The following is a 27,117-nucleotide window of genomic DNA, read 5'->3' as shown; positions in this document are numbered from 1 at the left end:
GCAGTCCACAGGGAACTGTTGATTTTCAGGTCAACAGGAGACCACACACCAAATTATTTCATTTTATTATGTCAAAAATTTGCAGTTAAAAAAAAAAAGATTGAGTGACTGGAGTTTCACAGAAACGCAAAGCATCACAACAGTAAGGTGCACACCCATCTTGGTTTTTCGCCTCCCTCACAGTCACGCTCCTAACCTTTCTCCCTTTCCCAAGGCTCAGCAGATTACTTAACAGTGATGATAATTCAGCCCTGAAACCTGATTCTGAACATCACCGATACAAAAGCAATACCATTCGGATGATGTCAGCAAGGATGACGACAATGATGATGTGGTGATGGTGTTCATGTCACTGACATGAGTTGTCTGCCTTGTCCGTCAATTCCCCATGTTGCCCCTGCCCCCTGGTCTTCTTGGCGGTCGACACTCCCATGTTTACGTCATACTGAAACATACAAGGAAAACATTTGATTTCAGTTTTTTTTTTTTTTTTCCAAAACAAGGGGTGCTCAATCGTTGGTGAAATATAAACTTCAGTTAGATAACACCAGTGACCCGCATTATTCACAGTGAATGTGAAAATCTCAGAAATGCTAGAAGACATACTTTTATTTATTCATTTATTTATCTGATTTTCCCCAGATAATGAAGTATACATTATGAAAAAAAATCTTGAAACTGTTGCACAATGGTAGAGAGCTGTTGTGGCAAGTTACCAAGGCAATCAAAGAAAACAAAGAATAATTTGGAACACAGCTTTCAATCAACTATTTGACAAAGCATAAATCTGTGGCACCTTTGCCTTTCATGGGCCAAAAAAATCCTTCAACAGCTGTCATGCTTCTATCTCTGTCCCTGAATCTCTGTCCTTTCAGTTAATTCATCTGTTAGTTTGCTGTCATGACACTCTCTTCATCACAGCAGCCGTTTCTCTCTCTTGTTTTTCTTTTTTTTTTTAGTCTTCCATCACATGATCCGATTCAGATGTTATCACTGACCACAAATACTAGGTTAATTAATAACATTATCCTTGTACAAATTCCAAATGCAAAATGCTTAAAAAAAAAATTGTTTTCTAAAATTAAAGAAAATTATCTTAAAATCACTCAATTTTTACCACAAATTCACTCTATCATTACTTTTTGTTTGTGGTCAAAATTAAAAGATTATCCTCATACAAATTTTGTGTGCAAAATAATGATTATTTTCTACTTAATTTTGACCACAAACAAAAAGTAATAACAAAGATTATCCTCATGTATACTTTTTTCCTTCGAAAAATTAAGAAAATGATCATTAAATCATTTACTTAATTTTGACTACAAACAATAGGTAATAACAAAAATTATCCTCATATAAATATTGCGTGCAAAATAACAATAGATTATTTTCTAAATATTGAGAAAAAGATCATAAAAATCACTCAATTAATTCTGACCACAAACAATAGGTAATAACAAAGATTATCCTCAACAAATTTTGTATGCAAAACAGATTATTTTCTAAGAATTAAGAAAACGATCATAAAATCACTCATTTACTTTCAACCACAAAGGGTAGGTTAATAGCAAAGATTATCCTCTTACAAATCTTGCATGCAAAAAAAAAAAAAAAGCAAACAAACAAACAAAAAACACCAACCAAAGAAAAAAGAGGAAAATAGAATAAAATCACTTAACTGCAATCAAAAACACTAGGTAATAATGAAGGTTATTCTCATACAAATTTTGCATGCAAAATGATATAAGCATTTTTTTTTTTTTAAACTAAAAACCAAGAAATAATCATAAAATCACATTTCAACCCAAAACACAAGGTTAATAACGAAGTTTATCATCATATAAATTTTGCATGCCAAGCGATAAAAAAAATAATTAAAATATTTCTAAAAAATTCATTAAATGATAATAAAAAAAAATAACAGATTCAGTCATTCACTTACTTTCGACCACAAACACTAGGTTCATAACGAAGATTATCCTCAAACAAATTTAACATGCAAAAAAATAAATAAATAAATTAATTAAAAAAATCAAAAAAATCTGGAGTGATGGCCTAGAGGTAACGCTTCCGCCTAGGAAGCGAGAGAATCTGTGCGCGCTGGTTCGAATCACGGCACAACCCCCGAAATTTTCTCCCCCTCCACTAGACCTTGAGTGGTGGTCTGGACGCTAGTCATTCGGATGAGACGATAAACCGAGGTCCCGTGTGCAGCATGCACTTAGCGCACGTAAAAGAACCCACGACAACAAAAGTTGTTCCTGGCAAAACTGTAGAAAAAAATCCACTTCAATAGGAAAAACAAATTAAACTGCACACAGGAAAAAATACAAAAAAAATGGGTGGCACTGTAGTATGGCGACGCGCTCTCCCTGGGTAGAGCAGCCCCGAATTTCACACAGAGAAATCTGTTGTGATAAAGTTTCAGTTTCAGTAGCTCAAGGAGGCGTCACTGCGTTCGGACAAATCCATATATGCTACACCACATCTGCCAAGCAGATGCCTGACCAGCAGCGTAACCCAACGTGCTTAGTCAGGCCTTGAGGGAAAAAAAAAAAAGGTGAATAAATAATAGATAAGCTTACACAAATAAATAATAACTATGAAAAAAAAGGTAGTAGTAATAATAATAATAAAAATGAATAACAATAATAAATAAATAAGATAACAATGATGATAAATAAGAGCGACGGTTACCTTTCCAGCAGCGCGTCACGCATGTCTGTCTGCAGTGCGGTGGGGTTCCCGTCCCCGATTTTGAAGATGTTCTCGATAACGGACACCTCGGTAGCGGTGGTGTCCTGCCCGCAAAAGGCGATCCAGTCGTTGACCACCAGCCCAGCTGCTATCACGTCGCTCCCTCGGTTGACTGTGCCTGCCTGCCGCACAGGATAGCCAAGTCTTTTATTTCTTTCTTCTTTATTTTATTTATTTACTCTTCTTTTTTTTTTTTTTTTTTTTTTAGCTTCTATGTCACTGTCTCTCCACAGATGATATCTATTCTTAGCTATGATGTCACTGTCTCTGTTCACACAGAGCAAAACAACAGAAGATTATTTTCTAAGAATTAAGAAAACGATCATATAATCACTCATTTACTTTCGACCACAAGCGGTAGGTTAATAACATAGATTATCCTCATACAAATCTTGCATCCAAAACAAAGCACAAAAAAAAAAAAAAGGAAAATAGAATAAAATCACTTAACATCAATCAAAAACACAAGGTAATAATGAAGGTTATTCTCATACAAATATTGCATGCAAAATGATATAAACATTTTTTTTTTTTTTTTATACTAAAAACCAAGAAATAATCATAAAATGACTACATTTCAACCCAAACACAAGGCGACCCAGTCGTTGGCCACCAGCCCAGCTGCTATCACGTCGCTCCCTCGGTTGACTGTGCCTGCCTGCCGCACAGGATAGCCAAGTCTTTTATTTATTTCTTCTTTTATTGACTCACTTGTGTAAACAAAGTGAGTGTTTTAACCCGGTGTTCGGTTGTCTCTGTGTGCGTGTGTGTGTGTCCGTGGTAAACTTTAACACTGACATTTTCTCTGCAAATACTTTGTCAGTTGACACCAAATTAGGCATAAAAATAGGAAAAATTCAGTTCTTTCCAGTCATCTTGTTTAAAACAATATTGCACCTCTGGGATGGGCACAAAAAAAAAAAGAAATGAAGCCTAATTATATGCAAACTGCATTTACTGTTATATCTATATTTTTTGTATTCTCTAAACTTGGCACTTTGATCTGATAAATATTTAAAAAGAAGCCTAATTATATGCAAACTGCATTTACTGTTATATTTATATTTTTTGTATTCTCTAAACTTGGCACTTTGACCTCTTATTCTGACACAACAACAAGAGGAGTGATTATTATCATTTTTTGTTCAAACAGGAACTTATTTTGCTAAGCATGGAATTTTTATTTATTTTGCAAACGTTTTGGCGCAGATAGTAAAAAAAGGGAAATTACTCTGTAATTAATGCTAGGGGACTTGATTAATCACAAGTGAGTCTTGAAGGCTTGCCTCTCTTTTTTTTTTTTTTTTTAGCTACAATGTCACTGTCTCTCCACAGATGATACTGACAGTCTTTTATTTAAATATCTATTCCTAGCTATGATATCACTGTCTCTGTTCACACATGATGCACAGGCACAGTAATTTATTATCAGCATGATTCGTGAGAGGGATACCAAACTTACACGAATAATCGATTACACAAATACACGCAAGTATGCATGTTAAATGTTACATGTTTGTCTGTCCGAGTGTGTATGTCTGTGTGCATCTGAAATCTGATTGAATGACACAGGAAACGAATGATGAGCGGCCAATGGCAGCTGTTAGTCAGCTCTACCCAGGTAGGCAGCCTGATGTGCAAATGACTCCATGTTTGTAAAGCACTCAGAGCTTGGTCTCAAACTGTGGATAGGCGCAAATCAATTATTATTATTTTTTTGTTGTTTTTTCTATGACGTTGCTGTGGCTGTTGACACACAAGAGCCATTTTTTTTCTTTCTTCATTGATTTAAAATTTTTTTTAAATCTTTTTTTTCAGCCATGTCATTGCTGCCTGTTTTCACTATGCCTGCCTGTGCACATGATAGCCATAGTCTTTTATTTATTTACTTATTTATTTTTTTAGCTACAATGTCATGGTCTCTGTTCACACATTACAGCCACAGTCTTTTCTTGATCATCAATTTTTTTTCCATTGCTATGACATAACTGTCTCTGTTCACACATGGTACGTAGCTACAGTAATTCATTACAAAATTTCTTGTTTTGCTATGACGTCACTCTCTCTGTTCACTTATTTATTTATAGCTATGACGTCGCTACCTCTGTTGACTGTGCCTGCCTGCGCACCTGACAGCCACACTATTTTATCTGTCATTATTATTTATTCATTTATTTATAGCTATGATGTCGCTGCCTCTGTTGACTGTGCCTGCCTGCGCACCTGATAGCCACACTATTTTATCTATCATTATTATTTATTTATTTATTCATAACTATGACGTCGCTGCCTCTGTTGACTGCCTGCTTGCGCACCTGATAGCCACAGTCTTTTATTCATCTATTTATTTATTTATTTATAGCTATGACGTCGCTACCTCTGTTGACTGTGCCTGCCTGCGCACCTGACAGCCACACTATTTTATCTATCATTATTATTCATTTATTTATAGCAATGACGTCGATGCCTCTGTTGACTGTGCCTGCTTGCGTACCTGATAGCCACGCTATTTTATCTATCATTATTTATTTATTTATTCATTTATTTATAGCTATGACGTCGCTGCCTCTGTTGACTGTGCCTACTTGCGCACCTGATAGCCACAGTCATTTATCTATCATTATTATTTACTTATTTATTTATAGCTATGACGTCGCTGCCTCTGTTGACTGTGCCTGCCTTGCGCACCTGATAGCCACACTATTTTATCTATCATTATTATTTATTTATTTATTCATAACTATGACGTCGCTGCCTCTGTTGACTGCCTGCTTGCGCACCTGATAGCCACAGTCGTTTACTTAATTACTTTCTAATTTCTTTTTTTTAGCTATGATGTCGCTGCCTCTGTTGACTGTGCCTGCCTGCGCACATGATGATAGTAATAATAATAATAATGGATACTTATATAGCACACTATCCAGAAAGCTGCTCTAGGTGCTTTACGAAAACCCTTTTGTTAACATAACACATTACATAAATGTTACATACACACACCAAAATGTGACTAAACACACACACACACACTCACAGACACACACACACACACTCACTATGCATACTTACGTTTTAACATACATGTGTACCTAACAGCTACCCTCAACACATACGCAAACACAGGCATGCACAAACATACATAAACACACTTGTGCGCGCGCAATGATTGCTACAGTCTTCTGTTTATTTCATTTATCTATTCATTTATTTTAGCTCTGACATTGCTGCCTCTGTTAACACATGACAGCCAGTCTTTTCTTTCTTTGATATTGATATACTTTTCTTTTTTTTTTTTTTTTTTTTTTTTTTTAGCTATGATGTTGCTGCTTGTTTTCACTTTGTCTGAATGCATACAAGCTGGCCATAGTCTTTTCTTTATTCGGGTTCTTCTTTTTAGCTATAACATCACTGCATCACTTTGCACATGATAGCCACAGTCTTATATCATTTTTTGGGGGGTGGTTTTTGGGGTTTTTTTTGCTATGACGGTGTTGCCTTTGTTCACACATGATACATTGCCACAATAATTAACTATACAATTTTTTTTTCTTCCTTTGTTTGCCATGATATCGCTGTCTCTGTTCACACATGATAGCCATAGTCTTTTCTTTGTAATTTTTCATAGCTATGATGGTCACTGCTCGTGTCTGCCTGTACACATGATTGCCACAGTCTTTTCTTTATTATGTTTTGTTTTTTTTAAAGCTATGATTTTGCTGTCTTTGTTAACATGTGATAGGCACAGTGTTTTCTTTACTATTTTTTTTTTTTAAACCTATGGCATCACTGTCTCTGTTCACACACAATAGTCACAGTCTTTTCTTTAATATCAATATAAACCTTTTATAACTATAATGTCGCTGTTTCTGTTCATACATGATACCCACAGTCTTTTCTTTATTATTGATATATATATATATATATATATATATTTTTTTTTTTATAGCTATGATATCACTTTCTCTGTACACATATGAAAGCCAAAGTATTTTATTATTATCTTTTTTTTCAGATATGATTTTGCTGTCTCTGTTCACACCTTATCTATATATGGCCACAGTCTTTTCTTTATTATTGATATATATATATATATATATATTTTTTTTTTTTATAGCTATATCACTTTCTCTGTACACATATGAAAGCCAAAGTATTTTATTATTATCATTTTTTCAGATATGATTTTGCTGTCTCTGTTCACACCTTATCTATATATGGCCACAGTCTTTTCTTTATTATTGATATATATATATATATATATATATATATATATATTTTTATAGCTATGATATCACTTTCTCTGTACACATATGAAAGCCAAAGTATTTTATTATTATCTTTTTTTTAGCTATGATTTTGCTGTCTCTGTTCACACCTTATCTATATATGGCCACAGTCTTTTCTTTATTATTGATATATATATATATATATATATTTTTTTTTTTTTTTAAGCTATATCACTTTCTCTGTACACATATGAAAGCCACAGTATTTTATTATCTTTTTTTTAGCTATGATTTTGCTGTCTCTGTTCACACCTTATCTATATATGGCCACAGTCTTTTCTTTATTATTTTCAATTTTTAGCTATGACGTTGCTGCCTCTTCACATATGACAATTGATAGCCATAGTCTTTTCTTTATTATAACCTTTTTTTTTTTTTTTTTTTTAGCTGTGACACCACTGTCTCTGTTCATACATGATAGTCACAGTCTTTTTCGTTAATATTTTATATTTTATCTTTTGTTGTGTTGGCTGAACACACAAGACCACAGCCGAAGTGTCCTGTTCAGCACTCACTTAGCGCACGTTAAAGAACACTGTATTTCTTCTTACACCAGTAAATCATGAAATCAACGAAACTGAAGTTTAATAGTTATGTTCCTAATTTGATAACTCACTCACCCATATTTTTAAAAGTAAGATACTGATAGCAAACACACTTATCACAGACAATTTTCAATGCAAATAACTAATGAATTCAATTACCAGATAACACAATGGACACATGTCCATGCTTATAATAAAATAAAAAAATAATAATGAAATAGCAAAAGTAAAAACAGAAAGCAGACCAAATCTCACACCGAGAAATTTGCTGTGACAAAGAATAATACCACAGTTTCAGTTTCAGTAGCTCAAGGAGGCGTCACTGCGTTCGGACAAAACCATATACGCTACACCACATCTGCCAAGCAGATGCCTGACCAGCAGCGTAACCCAACGCGCTTCATCAGGCCTTGAAAAAAAGAAAAGAAAAAAAGGGAATAAATAATAGATAAGCTTACATAAATAAATAAATAAATAATAAGTATAATATAGAAAAAGGTAGTAATAATAATAATAATAATATAAAAAAATTTTTTTTCAAAAAAACCCACAAGAAATCCACTGTGATAAGGCGTCATACAATACAGCACATTCACCAAAGGTAACCCATGTAGGAAGACTGATACATACCACCAAGGGAACTTGTAACAGTGATGAGAGTTCTTCCAGAGCGTCTTTGGACGTTTTGGGGTGAACCTGAAACGTGCACACCATCCATGCAACAGTGTTATACTGTGGGAAAATCTGTGGTCTGCCTTAGCTCACCAGCTGCTATTTGTGGTATGTGTTGTTTTACAGGGTCACAATGTGCATGCGTGCGTGCATGTGGTTTTTTTTTTGTCAATACAGCTCTGCATTAATCTGACAATAAATACTTGATGATGTACACATAAAGTCTTGTGAGGGTGTGTGCGCGTGCGCGTCGTGCTTGGATGCCCATGAGTGTTTAACAGTGTCTGTGCTTAACATGATTCATGACAGGGATATGAGATTATTTGTATTTGTATTTCTTTTTATCACAACAGATTTCTCTGTGTGAAATTCGGGCTGCTCTCCCCAGGGAGAGCATGTCGCTACACTACAGCGCCACCCTTTTTTTTTCTTTTTTTTTCCCCTGCGTGCAGTTTTATTTGTTTTTCCTATCAAAGTGGATTTTTCTACAGAATTTTGCCAGGAACAATCCTTTTGTTGCCATGGGTTCTTTTACGTGCGCTAAGTGCATGCTGCACACGGGACCTCGGTTTATCGTCTCATCCGAATGACTAGCGTCCAGATCACCACTCAAGGACTAGTGGAGGGGGAGAAAATATCGGCGGCTGAGCCGTGATTCGAACCTGCGCGCTCAGATTCTCTCGTTTCCTAGGCGGACGCGTTACCCCTAGGCCATCAGTCCATTAACATGAATGATCAATTACACAAACATATGTAAGTATGCATGTGTCAATGTATGCCTGTGTGCAAGTTTGTGGCTCTGTGTATTGGCATAACAATGCTGGACATATATGGTGTTGTACAGTATACAAGCTTCCTTTTCTCACTGTTCACAGTTTATTTCACTTACGGCAAAGTTTATTCAACAACCAGATATACACAAAAACACACAGGTGCACAAAACATTGATTTCCTGAAAGAAAAAAGAAAGAAAAAGAAATGTGATTCAGCACTTATAGCTTTTAGAGGCGTTTGATTGGCTGAGAGCAGACCGGGGCAAGACGGCTCGTCTTTTCACTGTTAGCCGTGCGAAATTTGGCCAAGCAGAGCAAACCGATAGGCCTAGTTTGCATCAGTTTGACATGGTACAGTATATGACACCAAAGAAATGTGTTTTTTGCAGTGCCTGAGTCAATGGACTCCCACTCCTTTATTTGAATGTTTGTTTTTTTTTATCCAGTCATCACATTATTATTATATAAAGAACAGAAACAACATTTGAGGGACAGCAGAAAACAATAACAAAAGCGAGGGAAAAGAAAAAAGAAGAAGCATGAGAAACAGTATAACAGACAACACTGCTGCATTTGAAACTGGTCCAGCATGGAATGAATACATGAGCATATTACAAGGGAGATAACCATAGATAACCATTGATAAGTACATCATTGACGGGCGCAATAGCCGAGTGGTTAAAGCGTCGGACTGTCAATCTGAGGGTCCCGGGTTCGAATCACGGTGACGGCGCCTGGTGGGTAAAGGGTGGAGATTTTTACGATCTCCCAGGTCAACATATGTGCAGACCTGCTAGTGCCTGAACCCCCTTCGTGTGTATATGCAAGCAGAAGATCAAATACGCACGTTAAAGATCCTGTAATCCATGTCAGCGTTCGGTGGGTTATGGAAACAAGAACATACCCAGCATGCACACCCCCGAAAGCGGAGTATGACTGCCTACATGGCGGGGTAAAAACGGTCATACACGTAAAAGCCCACTCGTGTGCATACGAGTGAACGCAGAAGAAGAAGAAGTAGATAAGTACATCATCATCATTGTCATTTTTATTTTCTAAATTCTTTCTGGACTCACCAGTCCTCCCTGGTTGCTGATTGCACAGTAGCTGCCCACCAGAACATTGGAGGCGATGGTGTGACGGAACACCTCCACCTTCAGTACGTCAGAGATGATCTCCTCCGTTTCCTGTAACCACACAACACCACTGTATTTCACTACATATATATATATCTCCGTTTCCTGTAACCACACAACACCACTGTACTTCACTACATATATATATATATATATATATATATATATATATATATATCTGTTTCCTGTAACCACACAACACCACTGTACTTTACTATATATATATATATATCTAATTCCTGTAACCACACAACACCACTGTACTTCACTATATATGGGCAGTACACTCTCTCGCACAGTTGTCATCGACGACGAGGTGAATGCCAGACTCGCCAAAGCCAGCGCTGCCTTCGGCAGACTCCATAAGAACGTTTGGAACAGGAGAGGCATCACCCTGGAGACGTAGCTCAAAGTATACAAGGCCATAGTTCTCACCACACTGCTCTATGGATGTGAATCATGGACGGTCTACAAACGCCACGCCAAAAAGCAGAACCACTTCCACACCACCAGCCTCAGAAAACTTCTCAGCATAAAGTGGCAAGAGAAGATCCCTGACACAGAGGTGCTCACTCATGCAAACTTGCCCAGCATCTACACCATCTTGATGCAGGCCCAGCTGTGCTGGGCAGGCCATGTAGTTCGCATGCCAGACCACCGGCTCCCCAAGAAACTGCTGTACGGTGAACTCCAACATGGCAAGCGCTCCCATGGAGGCCAAAAGAAGCGCTTCAAAGACACTCTGAAAGCTTCTCTGAAGGCCTTCAACATCAGCCACGACACATGGGAGCTGAATGCAATGGACAGACCAAAGCGGCGTTCAGCTGTCCACAAAGGCGCCAAATCCTGTGAGGCCAACAGAATCGCTGCAGCAGAGCAACGCAGACAGGCCAGGAAAAGCAGTGCAAGTCCCTGACAGTCGCCACCATCCCCTGTCCACACTGCGTCAGAACCTTCCAGGCACGGATTGGCCTGACCAGTTATCTGCGCACCCACAGAGCCCACCCCACCCACCCCCAGGATGACTAGATGGTCCTCGTCGATCCCGACGGACGAACCCCCATATATATATATATATATATATATATATGTTTCCTGTAACCACACAACACCACTGTACTTCCATACATACATACATATATATATATATATATATATATATATATATATATATATCTGTTTCCTGTAACCACACACCACCACTGTACTTCACTACATATATATATATATATATATATATATCTGTTTCCTGTAACCACACAACACCACTGTACTTCACTATATATATATATATCTCTCTCTGTTTCCTGTAACCACACAACACGACTGTACTTCATTATATAGCTCTCTGTTTCCTGAAACCACACTGTAGACTTCCATACAACAAAGAACAAATCTGGGATTCGGTGAGCGACAGCCGTACCGTGCTCTCCACACCGAATGCAAGCTGAGTTGTGTTCCAGTTTCAACGCTGCTTTTTTCCCTGTCTCAGTGCGGCGAAACCGTTGCGACTGTTCAAAATCGTATTCGGCTTTTCGAAGTTTTTTTTTGCCGTCCGTCGTGTTCGCTCTTTTTTTCATTTATAGATATGGCAGAGTCTGCAAGTGTCAAGCCTGTCTTCTTAAAGACAAGAGACATCCCTGACTCCAGAAACAAGCGCGTTACGGTGTTGGAGATGTGCTTGGCTGCGGAGCGAGTTGCAGGGCAAGGTTCGATGGTGGGTGCCCAGGAGATCAACGGGCTGTGGAGGCTGTACCCCGCTACGATAGAGGCAAGGTCCCAGCTTCTCATTCAAGGGATACGCATAAGAGGTACGGTACTGCAATCATCTAACACTAACCCGTACATCCTAAGAGACGAATCTGGAGAGGAAAAGCCAACCACTAAAATTTTCATTGGCAACATCCCTATATCCGTTGCTGATAGTGAGATAGAGCACTCCTTTCTGAAAGCGGGATGCGAGCTACGATCAACTATAAAATGCGAGAGAGCGAGACATGCTGACAACAAACTTACCCGGTTTTTAACTGGGCGAAGATTCGTGTTTGTGACAGTCCCAACTGTGCCTCTGGAAAACACTCTTAAAGTAAGCTTTTTCACAGCTAAAGTTTTCCATAAAGAACAGAAGCTAGCGAGGAAGCCAGTAGTGTGTTCCAACTGCTTGGAGCAAGGCCATCACAGTTCTGTCTGTGAAAAAGACGTTGTTTGTAGGGCTTGCAGAAAGACAGGGCATAAAAGGGGGGACCCTACCTGTGAGTTTTCTGCTTCGGATAAGCCAAGAAGGGAGAGTGAGAGTGAGACAGGTGTGAATGAGGAGGATGAAAGTGAAGTGCAGAGTGAGGAAGGAAAGAGAGTGACAAAAAAGGACAGACAATCCAGAGGACGACCCTCAACTCGACAGGCAACGCTGAGCACCTCATTGGAACTGAGGAGTCCCCACTCGTCACCGCTCGGAGACCCCCAAGCGTCATCGGTCTCGGGAGAACAGCCCTGAGGGAAGGGGTGACAGCAAACATTCCAGACGGGAAGGCGGGCGGTCTGACCGTCGTGGGGCTCCAGACGTGGGGGTGTCTCACTAGCTTCTAGCATGACCTGGACTGACCTTTTGATGACGGACTGGCTTTGAACAACGGACTACGAGTTTTGATCACACCTCATGATTCGACGACTTAAGATAGATAGCAATAACTGAAATACGGAACCAGATTGTCAACTATGCATGCAAACACGCAGAGCACACAAACAGGCATATGAACAGAAAAACGAACAAGCAAACAATGATTTAATCTCATTCTCTCATGGATAAGTTACGCATAGCATCATTGAATTGTAGAGGATTAAAAAACAAATTTAAAAGATTATCACTTTTTCAATATTTGAAAAGCAACAAGTTCAATACTGTTTGTCTACAAGAGGCCCACATAACTCATAGCGACTTACCTGTATGGGAAAAACAGTGGGGAGGGGAAATCTTTTATCATGAAGGAACAAACAGAAGTAAGGGAGAAGTAATCTTAGTTGCAAAACAGTTCACTGGGAGAGTAAAATTAGAAATGGCACAAAGCAGAATCTTAATCGTCTCAGTTTCACACGAGAAATGTAATTTTCATCTAGCAAATATATACGCTCCAAACAATGCCTCAGAAAAAGCGGTCTTTTTTACAGAACTTCAGCAACACTGTAATGACTTTAGTGACAACAACTTTATTTTGTGTGGTGACTTTAATTGTGTTCTTGACAACAACCTTGACATTATATCGGGTCAACCTCATCGAGAAAACGAAATTCAGGAATTTAATAGATTAAAAAATGTTCTTAATTTAACTGACACCTGGAGAATGTTCCACATGAAAGAACAAGACTTTACCTGGTGTCGCAGCAATCCATTCATAGCCCGTCGCCTTGACTATTGCTTTATATCGGAAAGCATGATACATCATCTAGTAACATGCGAACATATTATAGTTCCTAATTCAGATCATAAAGCTATTGTAATAGAATTTAGTGACAATGAATTCTCACGTGGTCCAGGATACTGGAAGTTCAATAATAGTTTCTTAAAGAATGACACTTTCGTACAAAGAATGAATGACTTACTTGACAGACAGCTAAACAATGACGGTACAGACTATTTGACAGATTTAGATAGATGGGAAATGTGCAAAGTCGAAATAAGAAATTTTTGTAGTGAATTTGGTAAAGGATTATCTTGTCAACGAAGAAATGAGTCCCGAAAGCTAAACATGCAGATTTTAGAGGAGGGGGAAAAGCTGATTAAAGATCCTACATACGAGAAAACACAAACTAATTTCATACACTTAAAACAAAAATTAGAACTGCTGCAACTAAACGAAGCAAAGGGTGCACAGATACGATCAAGGAGTAAATGGATTGAAGACGGGGAACGCAACACTAAGTACTTCTGTAATTTAGAAAAAGCTAGAGGAAAGAGAAAAGTTATAACAAGGCTGCGTAAGGAAGCAGGGGAAACAATAACTGATCAGAACGATATACTTCAAGAGCAGGTTGCATTTTACAAAAATCTATACAACCAAACAACCACATCTGACAACATACAAGACGAAACTAACACATTTCTAGAGACTGAAACTTTCCCACGCTTAGACAAAGACGGATCCGCTTCATGTGAAGGACTGGTTACAATAGAAGAAACGACCATGGCTTTAAGAAACTTGAAAAATGGTTCAGCTCCTGGATATGACGGAATTACGATAGAATTTTTAAAATTCTTTTGGGTTAAATTACGCAGAATAGTAACAAGTTCTTTTGTTGATTCTTTTCATAAAGGTGAACTGTCTTATACACAAAAACAAGGGGTAATTACGTTACTACACAAAGGGAAAGGATTAGAAAGAGATAGATTAACAAACTGGAGACCTATCACTTTGACCAATTCTGATTATAAGATACTAGCAAAAGTTTTATCAGAAAGACTTAGTAAAGTAGTACATAAACTAATTCACGCCGACCAAGTGGGTAATATTAAAGGTAGAAATATTGCAACAATTATAAGATCTATTGACGATGTAATAAATTATTTAAGTAAGCGTAATGAAACCGGGTATTTACTAGCCATTGATTACTGTAAGGCATTTGATTCCATATCTAAAACGTTTCTTTTACAGGTTTTTGACGTTTTCGGCTTTGGACCAGACTTCCAAAGATGGGTTCACGTTTTAAATAATGGCTCTTCCAGCTGCATCAACCACAGAGGTTGGATTTCTGAACCCTTTGCAGAAACGTGTGGAATTAGACAGGGATGCCCCTTTTTCTCCACTAGCATTTGTTTTGGCTGTAGAATTGCTCGCTATAAAAATTAGAAATCATACAATCGTGGGCATTAAAGTACCCTCATGTTCTGGTAACGGTAATCCAACTTACTTAAAAATCAAACAAATGGCTGATGATACTACTTTGTTCCTTAGAAATAGAGAAGACATGATGAAAGCTTTAGAAATATTTACGGCATTCGAAAGATTCTCTGGCTTGAAATTGAACATAGAAAAAACGAAGGCAATGAGAATTGGTCAGCATAACGGAAATGAAGTTCTTCCATTTACTTTAGTCACTGCAGTGCTGCCTACCCCCCTTTTCAAGTTCCAGGGACACACATCTTAAAAACCAGGGACAAAGCCGAATTTCCAGGGACACCTCTTATGACGTTAGATTTTACCACCTCAAAGAAAATGAAATGAAAAATTACCTTTATTTACACTATGTACAACATCTCCAAAGGTGAGTTTAGCTGTGCTGGGGCTGAAGAGACCGGTAGTAGGCACTCTTCTGATCTTGCGTTTCTCTTCCTTTCTCGCACGCTGAAGAAATCCAGTGATCTGGAAAGTCTTCTGAGCATCGCGAATTTTGGTGTTTTTTTATGCTTCTCGGTCGACACATGGCGAGTGATTTCGTCCCGTCCTCCTGAATCGATGGAAAACTCGCAGGCACAAATTTCACAACAAGTGTAAGTGTCTGTCTTGCCGCGCTTAATAAATGGCCATGTCTCGGTGTACTTCGCAATGAAAGTTTGATGCCGTTTTGCTATCTTCTTCGATGTAGATTCGCACTCCTTGCTGCTTCGCTTCGACGCCATTATTTCAATCTCTTTCGAAAGTTCCACATCGGCCTATACGCATGCGCGCTGGTCACACTTTTGGCGGTGTGGCCATAGTCAGTCGATGCGTATTCGCCTAAAGACTTTTTCCCGGGACACGAAACCGAAAAGTGGATTCCCGGGACGGACTGTCCGTTTTCATTGTTTTCCGGGACAAATACCCGTACCCCGGGACGGTAGGCAGCCCTGAGTCAGTAAAATTAAAACCTTAGGTATTTATTTTCAAGCAGATAAGATGGCACAGGAAATTGCAGATAATTGGACACAAAGAATAGACCATATTAATACATTGATAAAGGAATGGAGTAAGCGTGATCTCAGTATTCAAGGTAAAGTAGTAGTTATAAGGACTTTTTTAATTAGTCAGTTAATTTACGTAATGAAGTCCATTGGTCTTCCACACAGTATTCTATGCAAAATGAACACCACTTTTTACAGGTTTCTATGGCAGAAAAAACAAAGTAATAGAAAGGCATTTGAAAAGATAAAACAGAAAGTCATGGAAGCTGAATACAATGCCGGAGGCCTTAAAATGATAAATATGATTACTTTACAAAAGTGCTTTAATTTACAGTGGGCAGGAAAACTTCATGAAGCAAATGAAGAGCAAAACTGGTGCTTAATACCGAAATGGCATGTTGGAAAACTTGCAAAATATAACAGGGTTTTCCATATCAACTGTAAATTAAGAGACGTCAAGGGTTTAGATAGAACTGATAATGTGTTCTGGCGGAGTATAGTAACTACCTTTTTAGAAAACAAATCTTTAGCAACACACAATATAATAAACAGCAGCAACTTCCAGAATCAGATGCTATTCAACAACTCTTTGATCACATACAAAAACAAAACGTTATTTTTTCAAACATGGCAAGCAAATGGGATAGAACTGATTAAAGATGTAATTCATGCAAGTGAAAACAGAATGCTTACTTTAGAAGAAATATAAACACAAATTGGACAGAACAAAGCAAACCTGATACTTGAATATAATCATCTTATCCATTCTCTCCCCAAAACATGGATTCAGTGGATACAGAAAGGGGAAAAAAATACAGAATCCAATGTATGGGAGGTTAGCAAGTATAACACAAAACCTAGAATTATTAAGAATATATTACTTGAAAATGAAGAAATTGTAACTCCAATTGCGGAAAAACTTTGGTTAAGAAAATTTGGCATACATTTAGATAAGTCAGCATGGTCAAGAGCCAATGATGTTACAAAAGAAGTACGATTAAAAGTTCTTCAATGGAAAATTCTACATAACATTTATCCAACAAATATTCTTCTTTGTAAAGTGAAAGTAAAAGAAAATAATAAATGTTCTTATTGTCCAGACACAGTCGATTACATTGAACACTTTTTCTTTGAATGTCCACTTGTAAGCAGTTTTTGGTGTTATATAGAAAAATTGATCAATTTAAAAACAGATCTTAGATTGAAACTTTCAATAACTGATATACTTTTTGGTATTAACAAATCAGAACGCCTGCTTGGAAATTACAAATGTGTATAAGCATTTTCAAAAAAACTGAGTCCTCCCTCTCTATACAATGCATTTTTGAAAGAGAGCTAGGCCTCAGAAGTCAACTGAATCCATGTTAGTAAATGTTAAAAAAAAAAAAAAAAAAAAAAAAGATCACACACACACACACACACACACACACTGTACGCAAACACCTTTCACATATTCACTTTCGTATCTTTTATTTGTATCATTATTGCTAAATACTTGTATTTATTTCACGGACTGGCCGAATGAGTATATGTAAAATGTCGACAATGTGCATTGTATAATGTCAAGTATGTCATTTACTTTCATGTGTTACATGACGAGTTGTCCTGAGGACAATGTGGCGAGCGTCCTTGATCAATGCGTCCGGCAGAAGAACAATCACTGTGCGTCGTTTCAGAGGAGGACGGAACCTAGCTCCTGTCCAAGCGTCAACTTTCCTTTTTTCTTTTTCTTCTTCTCCTTTTTTTTTTCTTTTTTTTTCCTCCAATAATTAATGTTGATCTAATTGCATGTTTTTCGACGTATATGTATTATACTAAGATGATTTCGATGATTATCTCACATACAGAATCCACACACTCACATCAGAGCAAACTTAATCACAGACAACTGAAAACACATGCATAATGTTAAAATATTCACTGAAATTGTCCATGAAAACTGAATATTCAGACAAAGAACTTAGTGTATTCGGAAGAATACTACTTTGAATACATTTAGATATACTTACATATATTAATTGAAAACTGACATGTTATAAAGAAGAAGAAAAAAAGCGAAAGAAAACAGAAGAAAAAAAAAGGGTTTTTGGTTTTTTTGGCCAATGAAGGCGTGTGAAAGCACCAAAAAAAACCAAAAACAAAACAAAAAACAAAAAAAAACCCACGAAGTTCTGGTGCTCCATGACCTGCATGCAACTGAGGCCACAAAAAAAAAGAAGAAAAAAAAAGATTGATTCTAAGTTTGGTACACATGAATGTATGATTTATGATATGATATTATATATCATATGATATTGTACGGATTCCTTCCATATTATTGTCTCTTTTTTCTCTTTTTTTTTTTTTTTTTTTAACAAGCCCAAAATCCGTAAATGAAAAGTTGTATTTATTCCATAAATGCTACTGATTACTATGACATATAGTTATTATGGAGTGCCAAGTATTGGTTTGATTATTTCCATGTTGTTTAGTTGATTGTGTAATTTATATACAAAATAAAACGGTGGTCGACCCAAGAAAGTCCAGGTAAAAAAAAAAAAAATAAAAAAAAAAAAAGAACAAATCTGTCCAGGTTCTGACTGTTGTAATCTGCTTTGAGTTCCATCACAAAGCCGCCGGAAGTGTCTTATGACCGGTATAACAAACAACTAATCAAAATAATCTACATCTTCCTTCTTTAAATAAAATGAAATCTTCAATAACATTCTTCATATCTATATGCACACATATTTTGCTGCTGTTGTTGTCCAAATCAAACCAAAATAATTGTTCCTTCCGATTCTTTAAGTTTCTTTTTTTCTTTTCTTTTTTTTTTTCTTCTTACTATCTCTCTGAGAAGGCAAGAAAACAATAACATAAGAACACTAAAACAACAAAATAACAAAATAATTTTAGCAGAAAACTAGAATAAACAGGATTATGAAGACACACTTTTCATCAAGAAAATCAGTATCAATTATTGTCAAATTAAAAAGATACAAAGTGTCCATCACTTTTTAGACGCTTTCAAACAGGATCTTCTGTGGAAAAATATGTAATGATAATAAATGTTATGTGTTGGACTAAAGCCCAATGTCAACGGTTACAACACGTTATCAAAGTTCACAGGTATCTTGGGTTTGGTCTCACGACTCTGCCGGAGCGGGTGACGACTGGTGAAGGCGGGGCCAGGTTCTGGTCAGCTGCCTTCTGGGACAGTGCATATGATGGGCCAACCCTGCATGGGCTGTTAGTGGCGGTGGGGATATGCTGTGGGGAAGGGAGAGCAGGCAGGCGGCTGTCACACTTTGGGGAGGTAGGGGTATGTGGGAGTGAGGGAGGGGAAGGAGTTTGGGGAGGGGCAACAGCTCGTGGTGGTTGGGCTGCTGTCTGGCCGTGATGGGTGGTGTCTGTTGCCCTGTTTTGCTTTTCTTTGTTGATTTGTGGGTCTGGCCCGTAGATAGGAGGGTGGCAACTCGACTGTTGGCTGTGAAGGAGTGGCTCGCTGACTGGAATCAGATGTCGTCGGTTGCGTACAGTCAGTTTTGTTTGAGGTAACCACATATGATCTGGGAGCATCATGATGCGATTTAACTGTAGCGAGGCGTTGGAAGCCTTTGTCTGTCTGCATTCTGATGACTTCACCAGGTTGCAGTGGTCTCAGGTCCCTTGCAGCTTTGTCATGGGATTTCTTTTGTTGTTGACGTGCTTTCTTGAGTTCCAGAGATACCTTTGCAGTGTTCAGAGACTTCGGTTTGAGCAATTTTGTCGAGGTTGGAAGCGTTGTGCAGGTTCTCCTGGACAATAAGCGCTGGGCAGGGGAGCCCATGCTGTCCCTGGGCGTGTTTCGTAAGTTGAGAAGCCAAAGCATGACATCGGAGTGATCTGCCTTGCTCTTTTCCAGAAGCTGTTTTGCTTGTTTGACAGCATTTTCAGCCAGTCCATTGGACTGAGGGTAGTGTGGACTGCTTGTGAGATGGGTGAAGTTCCATTGTTTGGCGAAAAGTTCAAACTCTTTGCTCGTAAACTGTGCACCCCTGTCAGACATGAGTTTTTCTGGAATGCCGTGTGTGGCAAACAGCTTCTTCATCTTGTTAATGACTGAACTAGATGACATGTTGGGGAGCAGCTCAAATTCAAACCATCCAGAGAATGAATCTACCACTACCAGATACTGGTGGTTGTCCCACTCAAAAATGTCAGCTGAGAGATTGGCCCAAGGAAGTTCAGGGACTGGATGATTGATGAGCGGCTGCTTCTGTTGGTGATTCTTAAGGCTGTTGCATGCAGAACACTGGGAGACTGCATTCTCAATGTCTTTGCGCATCTGTGGCCAAAAAACGACATCACTGCCCAATTTCTTTGTGCGTTCTGGACCCATGTGGCCTTTGTGAAGGATGGTGATGTAGAGTGATTGTAGAGACTTTGGGACAACTGCTCTTTGTCCTTTCAGTATGATGTCGTTTTCGATCACCAGCTCATCCCGGAATGGGAAGAAAGGCTTGATTTCATCTGGCAAAGCACGCACATGGTCTGGCCATCCTTTTCTGATGACGTTGGCAAGTTTCTGCAAGGTAGAATCTGCCAGAGTCTCATGCTGGAGCTCTGTCATTCGTGAAGGGGAAATCGACAAGACTGTTATGACGTCGTAGTCACAGTCGTTCTCTTCTGGATGCTCATCACTACATGCTCTTGATAGTGTGTCTGCTATGAACAATTCTGTCCCTTTTTTGTAGATGAACTCCAGGTTGTACCTCTGAAGCTGGAGTAACATTCTTTGGAGTCGTGCAGGAGCAGCATGGAGGGGCTTTTTCACAATGGAGATCAGGGGTTTGTGGTCAGTCTCAATTATTACCTTCCGTCCGTACACAAAGTCATGGAATTTGTTGCAGGCAAACACAGCAGCTAGCAGTTCCTTCTCAATATGGGCATACTGAGTTTCAGCATCAGTAAGGGCTCTTGAAGCACAGGCAATTGGATCCTCATCCTGTAAACAGGCTGCCCCAAGGCCATTTTGGGATGAATCGACTGACAAGACGACAGGCTTTGCTAGATCAAAGAACTGTAGGACTGGTGGGCTTGTGAGATCATCTTTCAGTTTCAATAGCTGTTTGCGCAAGGACTCTGATGATACCCCGCACACAATCCGGTCTCGGATCAGGGAGTCTTTGAGCGTGTCGAACTCGCAGGTGTCAGCAAGTATCTTCAGAGATGTGATGAAGCTTTGTACTGGTTCACCAGGCTGTTGGCATCTGATATTGAAGTTGTGTCTCTCCATGATAATGTTTGTCAATGGATTGCAAAGCTCCCGATATTTTCTTTTTAGGACAGCAACACTCTCACGGTTTTCTGCAGCTTGTATAACCTCATCATTGTCATTTCTTATTTCCGCAGAGTAGGTGAATGTTTTCTCCTTTTCTATTGCTTCCTTGCCAGCTAAGTTGAGCAGTCTGTATGCACGAGTGCGATCGTTCTTGTCGCCATAGGCAGCTTCGATGAAAACATCAAATTCTGTTTCAAATGTCCTCCAATTTTCAGCAACATTGCCTTCAAATGAGAGTGGCTGAGGCTTGCGCAAGCCATCCATGACTTTCTCTTTTTTTTTTTCTTTTTTTTTTCAGTGTGCTCGTACCACTAAACCACAGCAGCGCCAATAACAATAGCAGGGAAGTAGCACAGTATTCCTCAGTATCGGAGTACAGACTATGCGTCGAAATCGAATTGAGCAACTGAACTGTCACAAGCAAAACTTTTTTAAGCGTTCCTATCAAAGTCAAAATTGCACCTACTTAGTCAATCTTGTATCGTGCATAAGCCTTGTAGGTTTATGGGTTTGCATCCCGCATCTGACACCATGTAGACTTCCATACAACAAAGAACAAATCTGTCCAGGTTCTGACTGTTGCAATCTGCTGTGAGTTCCATCACAGAGCCGCCGGAAGTGTCTTACGACCGGTATAACAAACAACTAATCAAAATAATCTACACACACAACATGACTGTACTTCATTATACAGCTCTCTGTCCGGCATCTGCTGAACTACTGTCAGGCATCTGCTGAGCAGATGTGGTGCAGTGTATATGGAATCGTTCAAACACCGCGACGCCTCCTTGAGAAAACTGAAACCGAAACCGAATTGGTAACAGATGTGCAGACCTGCTGGTGCCTGAACCCCCTTCGTGTGTATACGCATGCCGATCAAATACGCATACTTAAGATCCTGTAATTCATGTCAGCGTTCCATCGGTTATAGAAACAAGAACATACCCAGCATGCACACCTCCGAAAATGGGCGTATGGCTGCTTACACGGCGGGGTAAAAAAAAACAAAAAAAAACAAAATGGTCACACACATAAAATGTTACATGTCTGTCTGAGAGTGTATATGTGTGTATCCCTGAAATCTGACTGAATGACACAGGAAATGAATGATGAGCGCCCGTTGGAAGCCGTCAGTCAGCCCTACCCAGGTAGCCAGCCTGTTGTGCAAATGACACGGAGTTTGATAAGTGCTGTGAGCTGAAATGAAATGAAATTATGGTGCTTAGAGCTTCACCGACCACTGAGGCCATCTCAAGGCTATCGCTGCGTTAATAACTACTACAAGGGTAAAAAAAAAAAACAACAAACAATTAAAACGAGTCACCACTTCAAACTTTCCACTCAAAGTTTTAAAAGAACTTCCATAGTTTAAAACCTTCAAATCTGGTTAAAAATGTTCACTTCTTTTAAGAAGTCCATCAGCGCCCACGGAGGGACAGCACAAAACAAGGTCTTCAAAGAAACCGCCGTGTAATGTCTGTGTCTAACATCATGCAGATCCCAACAGTCAAGGAGCACGTGTTTCACGGTAAGAGGCTCATCACAGGGAATACATCGAGGGGCCTCTTCCCCCTTCAACAAGTAAGAATGAGTAAAAAAAAAAAAAGTGTGCCCCGCATGCAGTCTGCACAGCACAAACTCCTCCTTTCTGTTCTTCACCCCTGAAGAGAGGGTCTCTTTTAGGTCTGGACGGATCTGAAAGAGCTTGTTGTCCGTCTGGGTGTTCCACTCCTCTTGCCAAAGATCCTTAACATAAGTGTTCACCTTCTGCTTCATGTCTGTGAGCGCTGTGAGCTTGGTCTCTGACGGAGGATAGGCGCTGTATAAGTATCCATATCATAAAGCGCCTAGAACTTGGTCTCTGACTGATGATAAGCACTGTACAAATAATCAAAATATCCATGTCACAAAGTGCTTAGACTTTTTAGAGCTTGGTCTTTGACCGAAGGTGGGCGCTATATAAATATCCATATCATAAAGCGCTTAGAGCTTGGTCTCTAATGGGGGACAGATGCTATAAGTATCCATATAATAAGGGACCTAGAGCTTGGTCTCTGACCGAGGATAGGCGCTATATATATATATATTCATATTAAATAAAAAAATTTTAAATAAAAAAAAGGTCACCAACCCTGTCAAGGTCAGGATGAACCAAGGCCACGTAATCGTTGCAGGCGACCACGTTGCCCAGCGCCGAGAGGCGCTCCTCCACACGCATCAGCCGCACGGACTCGGGCAGAGCGTTGCGAATGTGCTGCAGCTCCTGATCTGTGGTGGAGTTGGGGACCAGCAGTCCGTGTCTGTTGCCTGCAACATGGTTTGGTTACCGTTATGTGGGGTGGTAGTGGCCTGGTGGTGACACACTCGCCCAGAAAGCAAGATAATCTAACTAAGCACACAGGTTGAACCCCAAACTTGCCAATATTTTCTCCCCTCCACTATGGCCTAGAGGTAACGCGTCCGCCTAGGAAGCGAGAGAATCTGAGCGCGCTGGTTCAAATCATGGCTCAGCCGCCGATATTTTCTCCCCCTCCACAAGACCTTGAGTGGTGGTCTGGATGCTAGTCATTTGGATGAGACGATAAACTGAGGTCCCCTGTGCAGCAGCATGCACTTAGCGCACATAAAAGAAGCCACAGCAACAAAAGGGTTGTTCCTGGCAAAATTCTGTCGAAAAATCCACTTCGATAGAAAAAACAAATAAAACTGCACGCAGGACAAACTACAAAAAAAATGGGTGGCGCACTCTCCCTGTGGAGGGCAGCCCGAATTTCACACAGAGAAATCAGTTGTGATAATAAAAAAAAAGAGAAATACAAACACAAATACATACAAATACTAAACCTTGACCGGTGGTCTGAATGCTATTAAGTCATACATGTATATGAGACGACAAACCAATGTCCTTTTTATAGCCTGCACTTAGCGCACTTAAAAGAACCCACGGCAGAAAAAGGGTTGTCCATGGCAAAATTCTGTAGAAAAATCCACCTGGACAGGAAAAACAAACACACTCACAGGCTGACTGAAAAAAAAAAAAGAAAGAAAAAGAAAAAGAAAAAAAAAAAAAGGGCTGTGGCACTGCATGGTAGTGACATGCTCTCCCTGGAGGTAATTTCACATAGAGATTGAGAGAAATACGTTGTGACAAAATGTTATACAATGCAATACAATTCAATATACTGTTAACATTTGCACAGAACCAGGTATCGAGTTTGACACACAACTGACAGGCTTGGAGGAATCTGGTGAACAGCTCTTCAGTGCGATGCACCAATGGCTCTTCATAGAGGGAGAAAAAGAAGATGCTGTAATTATAATTATATATGTCAAAGTGATTTGTCTGAGTGGCGGCAATATTGGCACTACGGTGTTTTTTTTCAATGCCCTTATGCAATCTTTGAATCAGTGAACGGTGAAACTTGAAAGATTAAATGGTTTGTGTGAATGTGTGCAAGAGGGAGAGTGCAGGTCATCTGTTTGTGAAGGAAGGTGCCTATGTGTAAGCATACATGCATGTGTGTGTAAGTGTGTGTGTGTGTGTGTGTGTGTGTGTGTGTGTGTGTGTGTGTGTGTGTGTGTGTGTGTGTGTGTGTATGTATGATGTGCATGTGTCAAAGCTGAACAAACACCAAACCTCCAAATTGTGTGTGTGTGTATACATGTTTCATTTGTGTGTGTGTATATATACATGTGTGTGTGTGTGTGTGTGTGTGTGTGTGTGTGTGTGAGTGTGTGTGAGTGTGTGTGTTCCCATGCTGTTACTTCTAAACAGACACTGAGACAGACACAGACACAGACAGAGGCTTACCAGCGCACATTCGGCCAATGATTCGGCAACCTGCCAGGCTGCTGTGCACCACAGGTATGTTGGCATCCGAGAGCTCCCCCTCAAAGACACTGTTCAAATCACATATGTAGTGATGTATGCATTTATTAAAACAATTGCATCTGAAGACCGTACAAACTAAATTTCTATAAGATATAATATGTACAAACTAAATTTCTATAAGGTATAATATATAAAAATAACAAATTATGTATTTTGTTTTCTTTATTTTCATAAACAAAACACAGGACTAGGTGTAGGATGCACCATAGCAAGAGTCAGTTAGACATTGGACTTATGATCAAGTCTAACCAGTGGCCATGGTTTGAGATCCTCTTTTGGCATGGTGTTGTGTCCTTGGGAAAGGCACTTTATTCCTATTTCTCTCACTCCACCCAAGTGTGAATGGCTACTACCTGAATTTGTTTGGGGAAGTTTAAATGGTGGAAAGAGAGACTTGGGGTCTGCCTACCTACGCTAATCCCAAGACACAGTGAATATGAATTCACTGTCCCTGTGGCCATAAAAGCATACAGAACCTTTAATAACCCCCCCACCCACCACCCACCTTTTTTTTTCTTTTCTTTTTTTTGTAAACAAAAACACACTGGATGAAACATTTCATGAAGTGATCGAAAGTGAGTCTTATGTAACAACCCAGAGTCTTATTTTACAATCCAGTTTTCATAAACTTTCTCAATTACAGTAGTTTTTTTTTTATAGACTTCAGGAGTTCAGCAGTCATCTTTCATTTCTGGTTTTATTGTATCTAAAAGTAAAAACTAGCCTCCATGGCAGGCATGAGAAGCTAAGTATGTAGTGTCTAAAGACTACTTATTCTTGGAATGCTGGTGAGTACAAGGTGGGCAGATCTCTCCAGTGATCGTCAAGTACGCTCTTAAAGTTAAACTGCTGACAGAAGATGCAGTCACTACACTGTCTAGTAGGCTGTTCCTGAAGGAAACGACTCTGAATGAGAAAAAAGTTGCCCAGAACATTGAGCCTATGGCAGTTCTTCTAAAGCTGCAACGTGTTTCTCCGTGGGTTTCTTCCACAGACAAACTCAAACTTTGGCAGGTGGACATCACAGAAACCTTGGAATTACTTGTACACCTCATCATGTCTCCTCAATGGCGTCGGTTCTCTTGGCAGCCTCACGAAGTGCGATTTGTTACAGTTGGCATGATTAAGGTCAACGATAAAACCATGATGGAGTCTCCCGTCGGACCGACGGATGAATAGGCAGGCAGGCTTATCTGTCGGTGTGTGTCCTCATATGGGAGAAGAGGCCGATTCTGGATGGGCAGCACTTCCCACAGGTGTTGCAAGGGAAAACGGAAAACCAACAAATTGGCAAAATTGTAAAACACTACTTAGACCATGACACAATCAGTGAATTACAATCATGCTGTGAGTGAGTCTGTTCCGACAAAAGTGAATTTACCTGTAAAAATTTTCCGACCCACCGATTCCAACGAGACAATAGGAATTTGTGAGTTTCGAAAACACGCCAATATCGTTGTTGCTTTCAAACTGACACCTCACGGCCATGATGACAATGAATATCTCGCAAGGATCGTAGAAACAGTGTGGAATCGCAAGACCATGCGAGAGAGGTTGCACAGGAAGTGGACATCTAGGTCCAGAGTGGCTTCCCTTGTAGCACGTCATTGACGATGTTGATCAAGAATGGTGCAATATCTTGTTTTCAGTGAAAAGACGCATGGTTGATAGCGACGTGATCTGACTTCCTTTCTTTGAAACTGTGTTGTCATCAAATGCAAGACCCATCTTAGAAGCATCATCGCAAATAAAACAAAAAGAGGAAAAGGAAAGACATAAAGAACAGAAATACCGTCACACACTGGCACACAGTCACACATACCGCACCACACACACACACACACTGGTTACTGCTTACTGGTTTGTGTCCGTGTTGAAGCTCTTT

General features: G+C 39.4%; 1 protein-coding gene across 3 annotated transcripts; it reads right to left on the bottom strand.

Annotated features, from left to right (window-relative positions):
- Positions 1-48: 48 nt before the first annotated feature.
- LOC143300362 (eukaryotic translation initiation factor 6-like) lies at positions 49-26,822 on the bottom strand. Of its 3 annotated transcripts, XM_076613972.1 has the most exons (7): positions 26,614-26,820; positions 25,152-25,240; positions 23,472-23,647; positions 10,107-10,217; positions 8,216-8,281; positions 2,698-2,879; positions 49-445 (listed from the first exon to the last, which is right to left on the bottom strand). In XM_076613972.1, the coding sequence occupies exons 1-7, from the start codon at positions 26,718-26,720 to the stop codon at positions 436-438; spliced, it is 741 nt and encodes a 246-aa protein (XP_076470087.1). In that variant the 5' UTR covers positions 26,721-26,820; the 3' UTR covers positions 49-435. The 3 variants fall into 3 exon arrangements, with proteins under 3 accessions (XP_076470087.1, XP_076470088.1, XP_076470089.1); XM_076613973.1 differs by lacking the exons at positions 49-445; positions 2,698-2,879 and adding an exon at positions 3,320-3,415 and having other exon boundaries at positions 26,614-26,821; XM_076613974.1 differs by lacking the exons at positions 49-445; positions 2,698-2,879 and adding an exon at positions 5,544-5,621 and having other exon boundaries at positions 26,614-26,822.
- Positions 26,823-27,117: the final 295 nt, after the last annotated feature.

Source organism: Babylonia areolata, chromosome 26 (assembly GCF_041734735.1).
Source record: "Babylonia areolata isolate BAREFJ2019XMU chromosome 26, ASM4173473v1, whole genome shotgun sequence".
Classification (NCBI taxonomy): domain Eukaryota; kingdom Metazoa; phylum Mollusca; class Gastropoda; order Neogastropoda; family Buccinidae; genus Babylonia; species Babylonia areolata.
This window is presented reverse-complemented; position numbering and strand designations above follow the sequence as displayed.